This window comes from Camellia sinensis, chromosome 10 (assembly GCF_055761805.1).
Source record: "Camellia sinensis isolate YWXY chromosome 10, ASM5576180v1, whole genome shotgun sequence".
Lineage (NCBI taxonomy): Eukaryota > Viridiplantae > Streptophyta > Magnoliopsida > Ericales > Theaceae > Camellia > Camellia sinensis.
The window spans coordinates 2,180,983-2,200,462 of record NC_138970.1 but is presented as its reverse complement, the minus strand read 5'-3'; the positions used below and the strand labels follow the sequence as shown (position 1 = coordinate 2,200,462).

General features: G+C 39.1%; 1 protein-coding gene across 1 annotated transcript; it reads left to right on the top strand.

Annotated features, from left to right (window-relative positions):
* The first annotated feature begins 585 nt into the window (after positions 1-585).
* On the top strand, positions 586-18,931 carry LOC114258267 (Vps51/Vps67 family (components of vesicular transport) protein). The gene is made up of 6 exons (XM_028198178.2): positions 586-3,272; positions 3,457-3,651; positions 4,534-4,814; positions 6,943-7,122; positions 7,594-7,771; positions 18,331-18,931. Exons 1-6 carry the CDS (start codon positions 1,026-1,028, stop codon positions 18,502-18,504), a joined length of 3,255 nt encoding a protein of 1,084 aa, XP_028053979.2. The 5' UTR covers positions 586-1,025; the 3' UTR covers positions 18,505-18,931.
* Positions 18,932-19,480: the final 549 nt, after the last annotated feature.

Here is a 19,480-nt window from a genome sequence, read left to right as displayed (position 1 = left end):
AAAACACCAAAACATTGAAATTGAAATCAAAATCAAACATACTAGTTGAGCTTCATCCACAAAATCGCAAATCACAAAATCTAACTATACACCAAACGCGAAATCACAAAACATGAAGATTCACAGATTTATAAAAAGTAAATCACAAATAGAGCTCCCTCCATGAGATTGCAAATTGCAAAATCCAAATATACACCAAGCGTGAAATCACAAATCACGAAGGTCCACAATAATGCATTAACAAATTGCGAAGTTCTACAAGAATCCAAATTACAAACCCAAACCCAAACTCACATTACAGTATTTTGATGCAAAAATCAAATAGAAACGTGCCAAAACATGGGAAAACAAAACAGGGGTAAAACAGGTACAAAAAAAAGACTCCAGGACTTATTGGTGCACAACATCAATATTCAGGATTAAGAAGGAAATAACTATAAAAAGTAGGACCGGCCAGTAAAAAACCCTTATTTTTTTTGCAAGAGCTCGTTAAACCCAACAACGGACTAGCCTAAGTCCATACTCGGGCCGGATCAGGCCATTTTTACCCTCATAATTACAAGGTTGTGGCTGTCGATGAACATTATTATTTTTATGAAAGAATTCTTTTATGCACCTTTTTTATTATATATACATATATATATTATTAGTTATGATTATTTTTTTATTTTATTTTTTATAATATTATTTTGAGATATTTAATTAATATTATTTTGAGATATTTAATTATAATTTATTTGTATTTGGTTATAATATTTATTTATTTATTTTAATTATGAGTCAGAATTTATAAAATTATGCCATTGTTTATGAATCAAGCTGCTGCAATTTATTAGAATGAATAAGAGGCATACTTGAAGACGATGATGAAGCGAAGGTTGTATAATAATATACGTTTATAACATCAGGAAGGGCTTTCCCTTGGTGCTCATCAACTACATAGAAGTACATAGATGAGATGAGATGAGATCTGGGAATCGGTTGAAATCGGGTTTAGCTTGGATCTGGAAATCTGGCAATTAAGAATGGGAGTTGCAGTACCATCATCACCCTCACCATCTCCATCCGCAGCAGCCGATCAACAACGTCGGAATGGCGGTGTCGGCGTCGGAGGATACAGAGAGAAAGACGCGGAGTCTCTGTTCCGGACAAAGCCGATATCCGAGATCCGAAATGTGGAGTCGAGCACCAGGAAGCAGATCCAGGACAAGAGCGAGGAGCTCCGGCAATTGGTCGGAAATCGCTACAGAGATCTCATCGACTCCGCCGACTCCATCGTTCTCATGAAGTCCTCTTGCGAGTCCATCTCCGCCAATATCTCCGCCATTCACGACGGTATTCTCCTTTCCCTCTCCTCCGAATCCACCCCCAAATTGCTGGCCGCCACGAGCCCTAACCCTGCCCGAGCCAGGATTTACGGGATCGCCTCCCGGGTCAAGTACCTGGTCGACACCCCTGAGAACATTTGGGGCTGTCTCGACGAGTTCATGTTCCTCGAGGCAGCCGCTAGATACACCCGTGCCAAGCAGGTTCACCACTGCCTTATTGACATTAACAACGACAACACCATATTGTCCAATTTCCCTTTGCTTCAGCATCAGTGGCAGATTGTCGAGAGCTTCAAGCTCCAGATCTCCCAGAGGAGCCGCGAGAGGTTGCTGGATCACGCCCTTGGCCTCAGCATTGTCGCCTATGCCGATGCTCTTGCTGCTGTTGCCATCGTAGACGAGCTTCAGCCCAAACAAGTTTTGTCCTTGTTCCTTGACTCCAGAAAGTCGTGCATTTCTCAGAAATTACTCAATTGTTCCACGGCCAATACTAGTACTAGCTCTGATGTCATCTCTGCATTTTGTCAAGTATTGAAGATAATTCAGGTTAGCTTAGGCCAAATAGGGGAGTTGTTCTTACAAGTTTTGAGTGATATGCCATTGTTTTATAAAGTCATATTGGGTTCCCCTCCTGCTTCTCAACTGTTTGGCAGTATACCCAATCCCGATGAGGAAGTCAGGTTGTGGAAACTGTTCAGGGATAAGTTGGAGTCCGTAATGGTAACGCTTGAACGGGACTTCATTGCTAAAACCTGCTCTGATTGGTTGAAGAGTTGTGGCAAAGAGATTGTTAACAAGATTAATGGGAGGTATTTGATTGATTCCATTGGCAGTGGTCAGGAGCTTGCTTCAGCTGAGAAATTGATAAGGGAGACAATGGACAGTAAGCAAGTGTTGGAGGCTAGTTTGCCGTGGCTAAAAAATGTCTTTGGTTCTGAAATTGAATTGCCATGGAACAGGATTCGTGAGCTTGTTATGGAAGATGATGCTGATCTCTGGGATGAGATATTTGAAGATGCTTTCGTCCGGAGAATGAAAGCTATCATAGACTTGGGATATGAGGACCTGACCAGAAATGTTAATGTCACTGAATCAATTCATGCCATTGCTGAGGCTCCTGGCCATCGGGTTGATTTCCAGGCATACTTGAACAGATCTTATTTGGGTGGTGGGGTTTGGTTCATGGAACAAAATAGTAAGAAGGCTGGTCCTCTTGCTGGTTCCAGAGCACTGCCTGAGGAGAATGATTTATTTAGCTGTCTCAATGCCTACTTTGGAGCTCAAGTCAGCCAGATTAGGGATGCAGTTGACAGTTGCTGCGAGAGTGTTCTTGAGGATCTCTTGAGATTCCTAGAGTCTCCAAAGGCATCTTTAAGGTTAAAGGATCTAGCGCCATATCTACAAAACAAGTGTTATCAGAGCATTTCGGTCATATTGATGGAACTCAAGAATGAGCTTGAACACTTGTCTGCTGCCCTAGAAAAAGGCAACTCGGAAGGTCAGTCTGTGCCATCACCAGCTACAATTGTTGAGAGATCGCTATTCATTGGGCGAGTCTTGTTTTCATTTCAGAAACACTCAAGACACATACCAGTGATACTTGGTTCACCGAGGTTTTGGCTGAGTGAAACTACAGATGCTGTTTCTGGTAGGTCAGCATCCTTGTTGAGGCATTCTAGCATCACCATTGATTCTCCCATGTCTGATAGCCCAGGAAAGAAAAGGTTTGATTTCTCTAAAAGGAAAACCTCGCTACCTACTTCAGCTTTGTTTGGAGTGGATGATAATTCAAGCCCGCAACTTGAGGAACTTACTGACATGATACAAGATCTTAGCAATAGAGCTTACAACTTGTGGATATCATGGGTTTCTGATGAGCTTTCAGCAATTCTCTCCCGTGATCTAAGACAAGATGATGGACTATCAACTACAAGTCCCTTGAGAGTAAGTGGCCTCTACCCTGGAAAATACCTTTCATGTTACACACACATATATGTAAAAGCATTATGTTTTTTTAAGAATAAATTCATAATTTCATATCTTGTTCTGATTGATATTCTGACTGAGCTACTACTTGAATTTTGTTTCTTGGTACATCAAACGTGTTCATATTTTAAGCATTATGCAGGGCTGGGAGGACACTGTAGTCAAGCAAGAGCAATCTGATGAGAGCCAATCAGAGATGAAAATATCACTCCCGGCCATTCCTTCACTCTATATTACCTCATTTCTATTCCGTGCATGTGAGGAAATTCATCGAGTTGGGGGTCATGTTCTTGATAAGCCAATTCTGCAAAAGTTTGCATTGAGATTGCTGGAAAAGGTATGCAACTTGCTTGTGTATTTGCTTTATTTTATCACCCATGTATAGTGATATGTCATTATTTTTGTCTAAGAAAGACGAACACTTCTAACAGGGTGCTGTGACAGTTCCCAACATGTATCAACACACACCCAAATGTGTCAATTTAAAAATAAAAATAAAAAACAATTTAGACCTGTACATGCTGCAAACACTTGGGGGACACAAATGCCTATCACTTATTTGACACACACGAAACACTTTATCATTGGAACAATGTAGATTTATACTTGTTAATCCCTCCACCTTTAGACTTTAGGAATTAGCGCTATGGTTCACTTTTTTATTATCTTTGAATGAAATATTCATACATATGATACACAATAAATATACAAACTATATATTTTGCATGTACCACCACATGTCATGTCTAGCAATTTTTAAAAATTGTTGTATTGGCATGTTTGTGTTTGTGCTTTTGAGGTTTGTGTCAATACTATCATGGTTCCATTGGAAGATTTATGGATATTCTTACTAAAGATCAGATCAGACCCTTAGACATAGTGATGTTTGTTCCGATTCCATTGAGTGGGGAGTAGGGATTTGCTAGAGAGACCTTTTGAGGAGGAGGTGCTTGAAGCACTTAGAAGCATCAATAGGGATCTATGTTGCGTTAACTCTTTTAAATGTATGAAGTACCGGTGTTGGACACTCAGCACTCACTTAGGTAGTGTTACATGCATACTTGGACATTACCTATGCATGTTTTTTTTATCTTTTGGTAATTGTTTTGATTTCTGATTGTTCGTATAATTTTCAATTTTTAAATTGGCTGCATGATTCTGTGGTTTAATAGTAGTCATAAATTCTTCTTGTTTGTGTATTTTGGTTTGTTCCATCTAGGTTATTGGTATATATGCGGACTTCCTTTCAACTGCAGAGGCCCGTGATTCTCAATTGTCAGATAAAGGTGTTTTGCAAGTTCTATTAGACTTCAGATTTGTGGCTGACGTTCTTTCGGGGGGTGATTCCAATACAATTGAGGAGCTATCAAAAAATGTAAAGTCAAAATTTTCTCTCAGAAGGAAGCAGGATGTAAACCAGACCAAGTCAGTCATTAGAGAGCAGGTTGATAGCTTGGTAAATCGCCTTTCCCAGAGGCTGGATCCCATCGACTGGCTCACGTAAGCTTTTCTAGCTTGGTGTTATGATGTACCATAACTGAAAAGATATCTGTGATATGCTTACAAGTTTCCATGTTCTTTAACTCTGCAGTATTGTCAATAAATTAGGGTTTCTGGCTGCACAAAGTAATCTTCTAAGAAAAATAAATTTCAGTTTGGGGCCGACAAGGGCATTTTTGGCTCATACTTCTTGTTGTTTAAAGTTACACTCTTGTTGTTTAAAGTTACATTCTGAGTATACTATATGATGCTTGGTTGGCTAAAAGTGGTAGTGTTTTGTCCAGACAACATAGGTACCACAAAATGACAAAATCTAAAGGCTTTGTTTAGTTTGTGTTTTGAGATATTATTTCAAAAATAATTTTTTGGAGAGAGTTTAGAAAATTTGAAAATTTGTTTGGTTGTATATTTTGAAAATGGTTTTGGAGTTTTGGATTTTGGGATGATTTGATATTTTTTTGTAGTTGAATAGATGGGTGTGAGAGAAAAAGTGATTGAGAAGGAGAGATGAGAGAAAAAGTGAATGATTGATGTGTAGTAGAGAGAAAAGTGATTTTGGATTTTCTTTTTCTTTTTTTTTTTAAATTTCAACAAAACATGTTTTTGAAATTTTTTCGCCAAAAACATGTTTTGAGAGACAAACTAAACATGCCCAAAATGTCTGGCTTTAAAGAAGGCGTCTAAGTTATCATCTATATACTCTGATAATATTGTTAATTCTCCCTGCACACTTCACATTATTATGAATATATCAATTTGCTGTTTCTGTATATTTCCATGCATGAACACCAAATTCTCTTATTTGTTTTCTTGAAAAAATTCATTGATACAAAAGGTTGTGATCTTTATACTACATTAGACTGAAACACTATTTCATGTTTTTCAGCTCCATTTCCATTTTTTGAGTTGTAAAAAAGAATTTAGTCAAAGACTACGGACTTCTGGAATTACTCTTACCCTCCATTTGGATTGTGAGATGTGAAAAGAAAAGAGATGATTAGAGTTTCTCACCTAGGTGAGAAAAGAAAAGAAATGATTGTGGTTTTTCACCTTCTTGTTTGGATGGACTATGATTAAAAGAGTAATTTTGGTTTCTCACCAAACAAAACTTATGTTCGGTGTGATTTGGCTTTCTTACCATTTCTCACCATTACTCACCTCATTAATCATCCAAACAAGTGATGAGAAATCTCATTCTCTCTATTTCTTTCTTTTCTCACCAAATCCCTCAATCCAAATGGAGTGTTAAGGTTTCTATTTGGCTTTTAAAGTACCAGAGCATCTTGAACGCTGACAGTAAGCCATCCCAATGATTCTAATACCGTACAATCTTGTCTTGAACTACTTGGCACTGGCCTCTCATCTGTTTTTTTGGGACAGTCAGTGCCAACTGTGACAGTCCTTTCCAAGAGAAGTGTGTTTAAGTTTTTTTTTGTTTGGTGGACTTGATGTTAAGTTGGTAAGTTCAGATGTTAACTCTTACATCACTTATCAAAAAATAAACAGTTCAGCTGTTAACGGTAAATTCTATTCACCTTGTTTGGTTCCAATTTTATGAAAAATTCGTTTTTTGTTTATCTCGTTTTTTGTTTTTAGTGATTTTTTTTAATATTTTAAGTATTTTTTAGATACACTTAATATAAATACAATTAAAAAATATAATATTTGTGAAATTTTTTTGAAAAAAGATTCACTAAATGCCAAAAATATATATAAAAAAAAATACAAAAATTTAGTACATTTTCATATTCTTGTATATTTATTGATTTTTTTTTCAAATATTTTTTAACTAATATTTTACTTTTTAAGTACATCTAGGTTAGGTGCATCTAAAAAATAAATTTTTTTCTTAAAATGTTTTAAAAAATTGACTAAAAACAAAAAAATGCAAAAAATAGAAAACTTAATTTTCAAAAAATTGAATTCATAAAATTGGAACCAAACAAGGTGATTGTTTTTTGAGTTAAATATATCCATGGTTTGATCTACCTAACAGTAGATGTTACGGTAAGATGCGTGTCATCTGTGATATAGAATCTTCTGTCTGTGACTGTGTTCTCTTCTTAAAAGAATAAATTTCCCCGCCCTGATTTGATCATTGCTTCAAATTTATTTTTACTCTCTTCAGGTATGAGCCATACCTCTGGGAGAATGAGAGGCAGTCGTACCTGCGGCATGCTGTCCTCTACGGGTTCTTTGTTCAACTTAATCGGATGTATACTGATACTGTGCAGAAGTTACCCACTAACTCCGAATCAAACATTCTGAGATGTTCTACTGTTCCTCGGTTTAAATACCTTCCTATCAGGTTGATTTTGTTATCCTTCTAACATATTTTCTTTAAATACTTAAGCTGATTACATTATGTTTTTCAGTATCTCATCTGTGGTCAAAAAGCCAATCTAATTCCCTTTTTTTCTGTATCTTCATAGATGGTGTATATTTTCTCATTGACACTAACCGCCCTCACTGTATTTCTTGATTGATTGGAATTACAAACTTGGCATTTTTTCTTTCTTTCTATATGATATAAGACATACACATGGCATAATTGGGGCTTTTCTGTTTGTTAAATCTAATTGGCCTTCTTTCCCTGTATCTTCATAGTGGGTGTATATTTTCACATTGACACTGACCATCCTCACTGTATTTCTTGATTGACTGGAAGTACAAACCTGGCATTTTTTTTCTTTCTATATGATAAGACATACACTCATGGCATGTTTGGGGCTTTTCTGTTTGAATGAAAGTAAATTTTTAATCTCATATTGGTCGCCAGTGCTCCTGCATTGTCTTCAAGGGGGACAACTACAGCATCTATTTCAACTTCTAGGGATGATGTTTCTTCAAGAAGCTCCTGGAAAAGTTATACAAATGAAGAACTCTCTCGAAATATTGATATTGATGACGACTCAAGTTTTGGGGTGGCTGCTCCTTTCTTAAAGTCTTTCATGCAGGTAAAGCTTCCATTTTTTTTTTACACTTTTGTTCCCTAGGATGCTTTTTTGTCTCACAGTTTCAGTAGAATGTGTAGATTTTCTCAGTTTAGGTATAGCTAATGTTACCTGAAATTTAAAAAAAAAGGCCAAAGCCAGGAGTTTTATTCGTTAGGGGCAAAACAATGTATCCTTAGTTTGAGTACATCAGAGAGAATCTAATCTAGTGTAATATCACACATATTATTATTAAGTATTCATAGTTTCTTCCTTTTAAAAAAGATGAGAGAGGTCTGAGAGATAACATTTATGAGTTATATCCTTCGTGCATGTATCCACTAACATCAATTAGTCAGTTGATAAAATAACTTGAGCAACAAATTATAAAATTATTCAAGGTTCTATATAGGGTATCCCTTGTCTTGGATGTACATGGAAAAAAGGATTGGATTCCAAATATAGGTGTAAGAGGGGTTAACTTGAGCCCACTAATTAATTGGGCCCAATCAAAGCCCAAAATTTGGTGAGCTTTGAGAAATTATTGCCAAATGGGCCCAAGTGAATTCTATTGAATAAGTCCATAAGAAAGCCAACAAATTGGGCCGAGGAAGATCTATCAAACATATATCTCTAAAGAGAGTCTAACAAGCCCATCCAAGGAGGCTCAGATCATACGGGCGTCCGAGAAGGTTAACCGTTGTTTTCAGAAGAGATGAAATCCTCGGAGGAGATCCATTCTCCGAGGTATTGGCTTAGTCTTGAAAGGGTTCGGGACATATGAATCTAGAGACCTATTTGAGTTCGAACTCGAAAGGGTTTAGATCCACGAACCTAGAGATCCGAAGCGGTTGACTTCGAACGGATTCGAATGCAATCTAGAAGTCACTCTATTAATGAGTCGCAGAACACTTGCGGGCTCGGAGCTTTTCGAGATCTACGCACCAGAACCATGGGCGTGATTGAGTCCGAATAAAGGACCCGATCCCAAGGACGGTGAGTGGGGATAAATTCACTCTTCGGTTAAACTAGCCTATACCCAAGTCGAGGTGGCACGATCTAGGGAGTCCCTGAGACTCAACAATATTTGCAGTAGGACGTTCTCTTGAACTACCCTTGACCCTTCTGCGGCAGGACGTCCTCTGGGGCTATCCTTGACCCCTTGGGATGATTGAGGATCATTGGTTAGGTGTGGCTAAGAAGAAGGGTTTGCTGAGAGGTTGATCTCCTCTTCGAGGGTTTTCCACATCCTCGGAGAGGTCACCTCTTTGGATGAGGTGGTTAGAGAGAATATTTCCCATGTGCCTTGCACATGGGCTCCATCCTACATCATGAGGTGCCTATAAATAGCACCCACCCATAGCTTTACAAGGGTTGGATTTTGGAGACATTTCTTGGGAAAGAATTAATTTTCCTTCTCCATTATCTACCTTGAGAGTGAAAGTGGGAGATCCATGGGAGAGCCTTGTCATTATTCTTTCTCTAACTACTTTGCCTTCTTCTTCACCCAATTTCTTATCTCCATCATCTCTTTGCTATTGTGTTCATAGTTGTGACTGTTGAAGAATCTAAGTCTCTCATCCTTTCTAGATAATTCAAGTTTTCTTCAAGGATTTTCGAAGATATTCTAATTTTCTAGACCGCATTCTTGAACCCTCTCATACATACGTCCTCTGAGACTACCCCTGATCCCTTGGGATGATTGGGGATCATTGGTTAGGTGTGGCTAAGAAGAAGGGTTCACCGAGAGGTTGATCTCCTCTTCGAGGGTTTTCCTTATCCTCGGAGAGGTCACCTCCTCGGACAAGGTAGTTAGAGAGCATATTCCCCATGTGCCTTGCACATGGGCTCCATCCTATATCATAAGGTGCCTATAAATAGCACCCACCCATAGCTTTACAAGGGTTGGATTTTGGAGAGACATTTCTGGGGAAAGAACTAATTTCCCCTCTCCATTATCTACCTTGAGAGTAAAAGTGGGAGATCCATGGGAGAGCCTTGCCATTATTCTCTCTCTAATTACTTTGTCTTCTTCTTCACCTAATTTCTTATCTCCATCGTCTGCTTGCTATTGTGTTCTTAGTTGTGACTGTTGAAGAATCTAAGCCTCTCATCATTTCTAGATAATTCAAGTTTTCTTCAAGGATCTTCGAAGATCTTCGAATTTTCTAGACCACATTCTTGAACCCTCTCATACATTTGGCGACTCCATTGGGGAGGCGGATTAGTTAATAGTCTTAACAAGATCCGGAATCTACACAGCTCCGGTGAAGATGGCGAGAGAAGAAGGAGTTCATCAACAAGGCTCTTCCAACGGTGGTGATGAGAGGACTCAAGTTCAAGACACACCTCTCATCTTTCAAGCCATGCAAGGACTCCAACACACTCAATAAGAGATTCTCATGACCCTTCAAAATCTCACCCACACCATGTTGGTGATAGGTTCAAATTTCGCACCACCAACAAATGGAGGTCAAGTCGGCGCTGAAAAGCATCAACAACTTCATGGTGATGTTGGGAATGGTCAAAACCATCAAGACCCACCCCCAATTCTCCCTGAAGTTGCTCAAAATGGTGTGCAAAATCAAGTGCTAGGAGGAACAAGTCATGGTCAACCTGTGGCCCATGGAGCGCAAAATCACACACCTAAAGGATCGAGCCATGGTCTAGCGATGTTTGGAGGAGTTTACAGCGCGATGAATGGTGTTCCAGCAGCTGTGGAAGTTCAAGGAAGGCCCACCGAAATTTCTCTACAAAATGGTGCTCTATCCATGCCAAATTTTGTTCCACCGATTGTAAATTCTACTAATGTATTGAGTGGGTCTCCTTTGGCTTTGACAATGGTTTTCCAAGCCCAACCCAGCATACCCATAGCATGTAACGGAATGTATGGAACTCAATTCAACGCTCCATCACCGAATGTTATATCCATAGATGCCAATGGTCAATATCACCACATTCCTACACTGATGGTGAATTCTCAACACCCAAATAGCCAAGTGGCTCCAGGCTTGGTCTTCGGGTCTACAAGCCAAGTTTCGGGAATACCACCATCAAGTTCTCTCCCTCAACAATTTCTCACTCTCGCCGATGTGCAAGCCATGTTCAATCTCGAATGGGGCAAGAGGACTTTACCCTTTTTGCCTGATCTAGATGTTAAGCCGCCATACCCTATCGAGATGTTGAGTTATCCATACTCGGAGGGGTACACGGTGTCGAAGTTCATCAAATTCGATGGCAAGCAAGAAAATGCTTGAGAACATGTTGTTCGGTTCATAGAGACTGGGGATTCGTGGTTCAAATCATGTCCTCCGACTGAGAGAATTCTCCAAGTCCCTCACCGACCGAGCATATAGTTAGTACGTTAACTTGGCCCCAAACTCTATCCGAAGTTAGGAAGAGATGGTCGACAAATTCCATGCCAAATTCTTTCAGGTGGCCGAGAAAGTGACCACACTTACCCTGTGTAAGGAAAAGCAGCGAGAGGGTGAAGATATTCTTAAATATATGAAGAGGTTCCAAGACAAAGCTGTGGATTGTCACAAGGCTGTAAAGGAAAGCTACTTGGTCCGAATCTGTGTTGAAGGGGCATTGAACGAGTACAAAATGCTTTTGTTAATCACAAGTTACCCACCTTCTCGGCACTAATTGAAACATCTCGGAACATCAACATACCTTAGTCTCAAGAAATCGGGTTCGAGACTAGTTATAAAACTAGCTTCAAGAAGTCCCGAGGACCTTTTGTCATTGCGGCTTCTGCATCTTCCACCCGAAAGCCGCAGGGGGAGGAATTCAGAGGTCAAAAGAGGAAAAACTGCGAAGATGACACTCCTTTTCCATGTAGTGTTGAGGAGGTGAATGCCTTAGTTAAAGAATGGGTGGTAGATGGGGAATTGAAGTTGCCTCATATCGAAGGGCTTTTGCCAAAGAAGGACCACAAGGGCCCTAATTATTGTGTTTTCCACCGATCACTAGGGCATCCTACAGAAAAGCGTCGGACGCTTAAGAAGATCTTTATAAAGAAAGTCGAAGCAGATGAGCTAGAGTTCAAAGAACAAGGGCCCCAAGATATCTTAGAAGACGTGTCTATGATGGCGTATGACGGCCACAACCCGAGCAGCCGGTGAAAGCTTTCTAAATGACCTTGCAACTCTAGGGGCAAAGGTCGACATTCCGTAGAAGAAGTTTATCTATGACATTTACAATTTGTATTTACGACATTGTCCAAGAAGTTCTATCTTTCTTATGTTATGAAGAAATTTGTTTCCTCTATATTGTGTACCTTAATTAGAAGTTATTTTCTCTATATTGTGTATCTTCATTGTGTTATGTTGCTTGAGGCAGTTTTCAATTTTTGTTGCCCCTCGAAGAAGAAAGAGGAATAGTAGACTCGATTACCAACCTGAAGGGACCTTTCTTGACGTAGTAGAAGTGTACTCTCACTCGGACTTCCGAGGGATAGCCTTTGCTTCCATTGATTGTCAAAGAAAAGAGTGTACATGCACTCAGACTTTCGAGGGACAGCTTTGCCTCCGCTTAGACTTCCAGAGAGCAATCTTTACTTCCATCAGTGCGAGCTCTTGAAGAAGAAGAAGGAGTAGTAGACTCGGTTGCCAGCCAGAAAGGATCTTTCTTGCCAAAGAAAGAAGTGTGCTCCCACCCAGACTTCTGAAGGACAGCCCTTGCTTCCATTTGGACTTCTGAGGGACAACCCTTGTTTCCATCAGTACGAGCTTCGAGGATCTTTCTTGTTGAAGTAGAGTGTGTACTCCCACTCAGACACTTTCAAAAAACAGACCTCACTTCCATCAATGCGAGTTTCGAAGATCTTTCTTATTGAAGTAGAGTATGTGTTCCCACTTGTACTTCGGAAGAACAGCCCTCGAGACTCAGTTGCCTGTTAGAAGGGATCTTTCTTGCCGAAGTATGGTATGTGCTACTATTTAGACTCTTGAGGGACAACCTTACTTCTGTTCAGACTTCCAAGGGATAGCCCTTACTCTCATTAGTGCGGGTTCTTAGGGCCCCGAAGTCGTGGCCTTTGCTTCCATTAGCTGCTAAAGTAGAAGTGTGCATCCACTCAGACTTCCAAGGGACAGCCTTGCTTCTGCTCGGACTTCTGAGGGACAGCCTTACTTCCGCTTGAACTTTCGAGAAACAATCTTTACTTTTGTTGATGCAAGCTTGGTAGACTCGATTACCTTTCAGAGGGATCTTTCTTGCTGAAGTAGGGTGTGTGCTACTATTTGGACTCGTGAGGGACAACCTTAGACTTTTGAGGGACAACCTTGCTTCCGTTTGAACTTCCGAGAGTCAATCTTTACTTCTGTTAGTGCAAGCTTGGTAGACCCGGTTGCCTTCCAAAGGGATCTTTCTTGCCAAGTAGGGTGTATGCTACTTTCGGACTCCTGAGGGACAGTTTTGCTTCCGTTCAGACTTCCGAGGGACAGCTGTCATTAGTGCGGGTTTTGAAGGTCTTGGGATGTGGATTTCGCACAAGAATTTATTTGCCTGAAATAGTAAAGCCGACAAACAATATCAATTTGAGATCATGATTCAGGCATTATTGGAATGGGGCAACATCAACAACTACACATTTGTTCTATTCTCTTCAAATTTTCAACAAAGGTGTTCAACAACAAATTGCAATGGCCTTTAACATTCAAATTTTCAACAATGGTGTTCAATAACAAATTGCAATGGCCTTCAACAAGCCCACCAAGATTCAACAAATTTTTAAATTATTGCAAGGCCAAGAAAACATATCACAAATCTATTTTATCAAACACAATTTCAAGGCTCAATAGTATAAATTTCAGGGCAACAAAAGCCAAATTTCTTTAGCAAAAAAAAAAACAAGAAGAAGAAGAAGCCACGGCGTGAACAATGTACGCAAGAGCCAACTGCGTTCAGGACTGAGCAGATCAGCGGCTCACGGTGCAGCGAGCAACGGCAGTCCCACCACGGAGCAGTACCAAAAATGCGAAGTCTGGATTTGGCATTGGTCGCCGCTGATTCTAAAACCAAGAACAGAACAAGCCTAAGACGGAGCAGGTAGCTCGCGTTGAAATGGCGCAGTAGCGAGGTGCTGGATTGGTGGCAAGGCCGCGAGTAACGGAGCACGCGGCGTGGGTTGAAAGCCACATGCATGGGCCAAGTGTGAGAGAAAACCAACGACCACGATGAGTTGGTCAATGGCAAGCTGGGTTGGCGTTGGTGCAAGCTAGCAGCGGCTTGGGTCGCGACAGTGGTGTTTGGATAGAAATTGAAATGTCAGGAGGCGAATTTAGAGATCACGACATTTTGTTGGGGTCGAATTTATCGGCTTTGGAGAGCGATTTGGAAAGTCAAGGATCTCATAACAGTAATAGACGAATTGAAGATCTGTTGAAGCGATTAGATCGAAGGTTTTCAGGACGCCGACTCAGCATTAATCGTTCAGATTAGGAAGATCACGACCTTAGTTGCAGGAATCGTGCAACCAGGTGACGAATCTTCATAAGAAACGCGATTCTGCGTTTCTTAGAAAGAAACGTGTAAGAATCGCGTTTCTGTAGAGAGAGAAACGCGATCCTGTCCAAGATGGGATCGTTGGTGGAAATAAAACTACTCAGAAACCCAGACAGAGAGAAGCCCTAACCCATTGAAAACAGAGAAAGAGAAAACACACAAAAACCCTAACCCATTGAAGACAGAGAATGACAAAGGGATAGGGGAAAAACCTGTTGAAGCCCTAATCGAGACTAGATCATGGTATGTTCTTCCAATCTATGTGTATTCGACTATCTCTCTCCCTCTGTTCATCGTCGAAGTCGAACCTGTTTATCATCTTCTTTGACTCTCTCTTTTCCTCTGTTCGATGCTCTTTGTCGTCGTCTCCTTCGTCCTTCGTATCTCTCTCTCTCTCTGTTCATCTTCGTCTTTGTTTCCCCTCTCTCTCTCTGTTCGTCTCTCTTGTTCCTCCCCTCTATTCGACTCCTTTCCTTCCCTCTTCGTTGCTGTCTCTCTCTCCCTCTTTTATTCTTTATTTTATTTTTTTTTACCTTTTTTTGTTTTTAATAATAAAAAAACCATTTTACATCTTTTATTTATTTTTTTATATTTTTAATATTCTCAATATCCTAAACATTAAGATATAGAATAAAAAAATTATAAAATAAAATTATATATAATAAAAACATTATAAAATAAAATATGTTATTTTTGTTTTTGTTTATTTTAACATAATTTATTATTCCTTATTTATTATAATTTTTTATTTATAATATATATCAATTAAAAATAAAAAAATAAATTAACAATAATACATTATTTAAAAAATATAATAAATAAATAAAATATTTAATGTGTATTAAAATAAAAATATTTATAAAAAAAACTTCTTATGTGTATTAAAATATATATATATATATATATATTACCGCTCCCCGAGGCGCTTCCGACTTTAGAAACTTCTATCAACTCCCACTCTCGCTCCCGCCCCCGCTCCCGCTTCGTGCAACTAAGATCACAACAGAGATGCCGTACTCGGCGACGGAGCTCCGCCAAAATGGGCTTTGTTGCTCGTTGGCTGCCTTTTTGGTCTCATTACTGGTCTCTGTGTTGTTGCCTTCAATTGTGAAGTGAGTCATTGCTTGTTTTCCATTTCTGCTCTATTGAATTTGGATGTGAATGGCTGCCTTCAATCGTGAATTTGGATTTGAGTGTGTTGCTACCTTCAATCGTGGAGTGGGTCTTTGTATTGTTGCCTTCAAGCAAAATATATATATACATATATAGATATGAGGAGGCCCAATTTTTAAGATTTGTTTGTTTGCAAGAAAGCTGGGTTGGTCTCGGTTTTAGAGAGAGAAAGGACCGAAATGGGTCTTGCCACAAAGAGAAGGATTAGGGTTTTTGTCCTTATCCTAAAAAAATAAATAAATAAGAGCAAAAAGGGAGGTTTGGTTCTGATGGCCCCTTAGGTGTGCTAAGGATATATATTTATATATATAATATGCCTACGAATATTCTGGAGAATCTACATAAATTATGTAAGTTAAAGAAAAAGCAAAGTCAAGTTTGACTAAAAAATAATGTGAGCCTTACCTTTTCAAGAATAAAAAATGAAGGATAATGGGTGCTTTATTTTTTCTTGGAGTGGAGAAGTATTCTGATGAGTGCCTTATTTTTGTTTGGAGTAAAAAAAAATATTTTCACATATTCTAAAAAAATCAGTGGCGCGAGAAAAAAAAAATTCCGCCTTATTAATCGTCAATTTTATCCATAAATTACGGTGAGTCAACTTTATCCATAGGCCATGAAGACAATAATATATTCCAGAGGGCGTGATGTGAAGCATGGCCGAAGAAGTAGAATTATGCCTGTTCGAGAAATTCAAAATTTCTCATACATGCAAGGGGCAAAATGTAAGAGGGGTTAATTTGAGCCCACTAGTTAATTGGGCCCAATCAAAGCCCAAAATTTGGTGAGCTTTGAGAAATTATTGCCAAATGGGCCCAAGTGAATTCTATTGAACGAGTCCATAAGAAAGCCAACAAATTGGGCCGAGGAAGACTTATTGGGCATATATCTCTAAAGAGAGTCTAACAAGCCCATCCAAGGAGGCTCAGATCATATGGGCATCCGAGGAGGTTAACCGTTGGTTTTAGAAAAGATGAAACCCTCGGAGGAGATCCATTCTCCAAGGTATTGGCTTAGCCTTGAAAGGGTTTGGAACCATGAATCTAGAGACCTATTTGAGCTCAGACTCGAAAGGGTTCAGATCCACAAACCTACAGATCCGAAGCGCTTGACTTCAAATGGATTCGAATGCAATCTAGAAGTCGCTCCGTTAATGAATCCCAGAACACTTGTGGGCTCGGAGCTTTTTTGGGATCTACGCACCAGAACCATGGGCATAACGGAGTCTGAACAAAGGACCCGATCTCAAGGACGGTAAGTGGAGACAAATTCACTCTTCAATTAAACTAGCCTATACCCAGGTTGAGGTGGCACGATCTAGAGGGTCCTTGAGACTCGGCAATATTTGCGGCAGGGTGTTTTCTTGAACTACCCCTGACCCTTTTGCGGCAGGACATCCTCTGGGACTACCCCTGACCCCTTGGGATGATTGGGGATCATTGGTTAGGTGTGCCTAAGAAGAAGGGTTTGCCGAGAGGTTGATCTCCTCTTCGAGGGTTTTCCTCATCCTCGGAGAGGTCACTTCCTTGGACAAGGTGATTAGAGAGAATATTCCCCACGTGCCTTACACATGGGCTCCATCCTACATTATGAGGTGCTTATAAATAGCACCCACCCATAGCTTTACAAGGGTTGAATTTTTTAGAGACATTTCTTGGGAAAGAACTAATTTCCCTTCTCCATTATCTACCTTGAGAGTGAAAGTGGGAGATCCATAGGAGAGCCTTGCCATTATTCTCTTTCTAACTACTTTGTCTTCTTCTTCACTCAATTTCGTATCTCCATCATCTCTTTGCTATTGTGTTCTTAGTTGTGACTGTTGAAGAATTTAAGCCTCTCATCATTTCTAGATAATTCAAGTTTTCTTCAAGGATCTTCGAAGATCTTTGAATTTTCTAGACCGCATTCTTGAATCCCCTCATACAATAGGAAATGGTTGTGTTGTTGGCGTAGTAATTCTTTGAATAAGGGCTCTAATTGAGACAATCTAATATATTACATCAGATTCCTTGCAGAAAACTATCATCTCAAAACTATAGAACATAAGTCACTGGTTTAGAAAAAGCTGAAAGTGGCCCTAATTTATTTTCTTGTTTCTCTTGTACTGACTTGATCAAATGATAAACAGCTGTTGATAGACCTCTAGTCTGTTATTTAGAAATGTATGAGACGAGAAATTCTGTTCAATACATGGAAAACTACATTAGCTAGACATTCCTATGATGGAAAATACATGGGAAAGCTTGTAAGAAAGCAAAAATTCACCAAAACATGTCAATAATTTAATATGTTGCTGATAATCTTTGAATTGGCATGATGCAACAATATTTTCTTTGGTGCTGTGACTGGTGTTTCAGTCAATCATCACGTTGACAAGGGAAAATCGAGAGCGACTTTTGAAGCAACTTTAGTCATTGCATGTTTTCTAATGGCCTAGCGTAGCGTTTAGTTTTTATTTATGAATTATGAAACTTGTGAATAGGACAAGTGTATCCATCTTCATCTTTGATGGATTGCAGAACATGGAGATTGATTAAAGCTATTAATGTGAAGCGTGGTTTAGAAACATTGTGGAAGCTTTCCATAAATTTTAATATTTAAATAATCTACTTAGAATTTTGGTTCCAGTGACATTTTTAATTTTGGTCCATAATTCAGAATATTGGGATTCTTTTAAGGAATATCTGTATGCTAGTATGGATCAAATTGCCTGAAGAAAATTACTAGGAAGAGAAATACATGCCAAAAGAAAGAAAAAAAAAAAAGGTTTGGAAGATGGATATGGTAATATTTATCAGGATATGCCAATCTTGAATATATAATGCGGGCATTTATTATTTGATTTCATTAGTTTTTTCTTTTCAGCATTTGATGAAATGATCTCCTTGTAAAATGGCCAGGTGGGTAGCAGATTTGGAGAGAGCACACTAAAGCTGGGATCCATGCTAACAGATGGGCAAGTTGGGAGGTTCAAAGACAAGTCAGCGGCTGCCATGTCGACATTCGGTGACATTCTACCTGTCCAAGCTGCAGGTCTCCTTTCGTCCTTCACAGCTTCCAGATCAGATTCTTGATTACCCGTCCACTGACTCCTGCATTCAGTTTTGTCGTCAAAGAGAGATGCATCTTTGTAGTTAAGTGAAATGAAGCTAGGAGAAATTCCTACAAATCTGGAGACGCTGTTGACTGGATCACACACACTGTTTAAAGCAAGGGGACAAGATATATTTGTTTTTTATACAATAGGGGAGAATTTGGAGCAGTCGAAAGTACTTTGGGGGTTGATGATGTCTGCAAATAGATTAATTTCAGTTGTAGGATATATATTATTTTGTTTTTCAAAATTTGCTGTAAAATTAAAGAATGGAAGAAGATTGAAGGGAATTAATTGATGGAGACATAAAGTAAGAAGATATTGTGTTTGCCGGTCTATATTTTATGGGGACGGCTAATTCAAATATATAGGACCAGATGAATTTTTCTGGCTGTGACGGATTTAAACTGTGTTTGAGGGTAAGCTCAACTTTTTATAATTATAATCAACAGCCGGATTGGGTAGTAGGAAGGACAGGAAATAACCAGGCTCTATCATGAAATGAGGAATATAATATATATATATATTTTTGGTTAGAGAAAATTTATTTGAGGGGAGGCTATCTCAGTCCATGCAAGTCGTAGGTTTACTGACTTACAATGGACTTATATATCGTCCACCAGAGAGGACTGCAGCGGGAATTGAACCTAAGCTTTGAAACGAAGAGTTCAATACTTACCCCCTACCACTGGCGGTATTAAACCACAGTGTGTTTTAGTAGTAATTGTTTGATAGAAGACATATTTTTGGGATGAGTAACACCTATCATATCTAGGGATGACAATGGATAATCTACCTTATGAGTATCTATGGAGACTCAATTTAAATATATGGGTTTTTTTCTTTTTTCTTGTCTGTCGAGGCGGATAAGTGATATTCTTTAAATCTCTATCGGGGATGGATATTCACTATTTTTTTCATATTATTTTTTTTAATGTTATTTTAAGGTACATCAG

Bases quoted from the DNA above. Each gene is read 5' to 3' on its own strand.
- LOC114258267 (XM_028198178.2), top strand. From the start codon at position 1,026: ATGGGAGTTGCAGTACCATCATCACCCTCACCATCTCCATCCGCAGCA. The intron at 4,815-6,942 runs GTAAGCTTTTCT...TACTCTCTTCAG, and splicing joins GATCCCATCGACTGGCTCAC to GTATGAGCCATACCTCTGGG. The intron at 7,123-7,593 runs GTTGATTTTGTT...ATTGGTCGCCAG, and splicing joins TTTAAATACCTTCCTATCAG to TGCTCCTGCATTGTCTTCAA.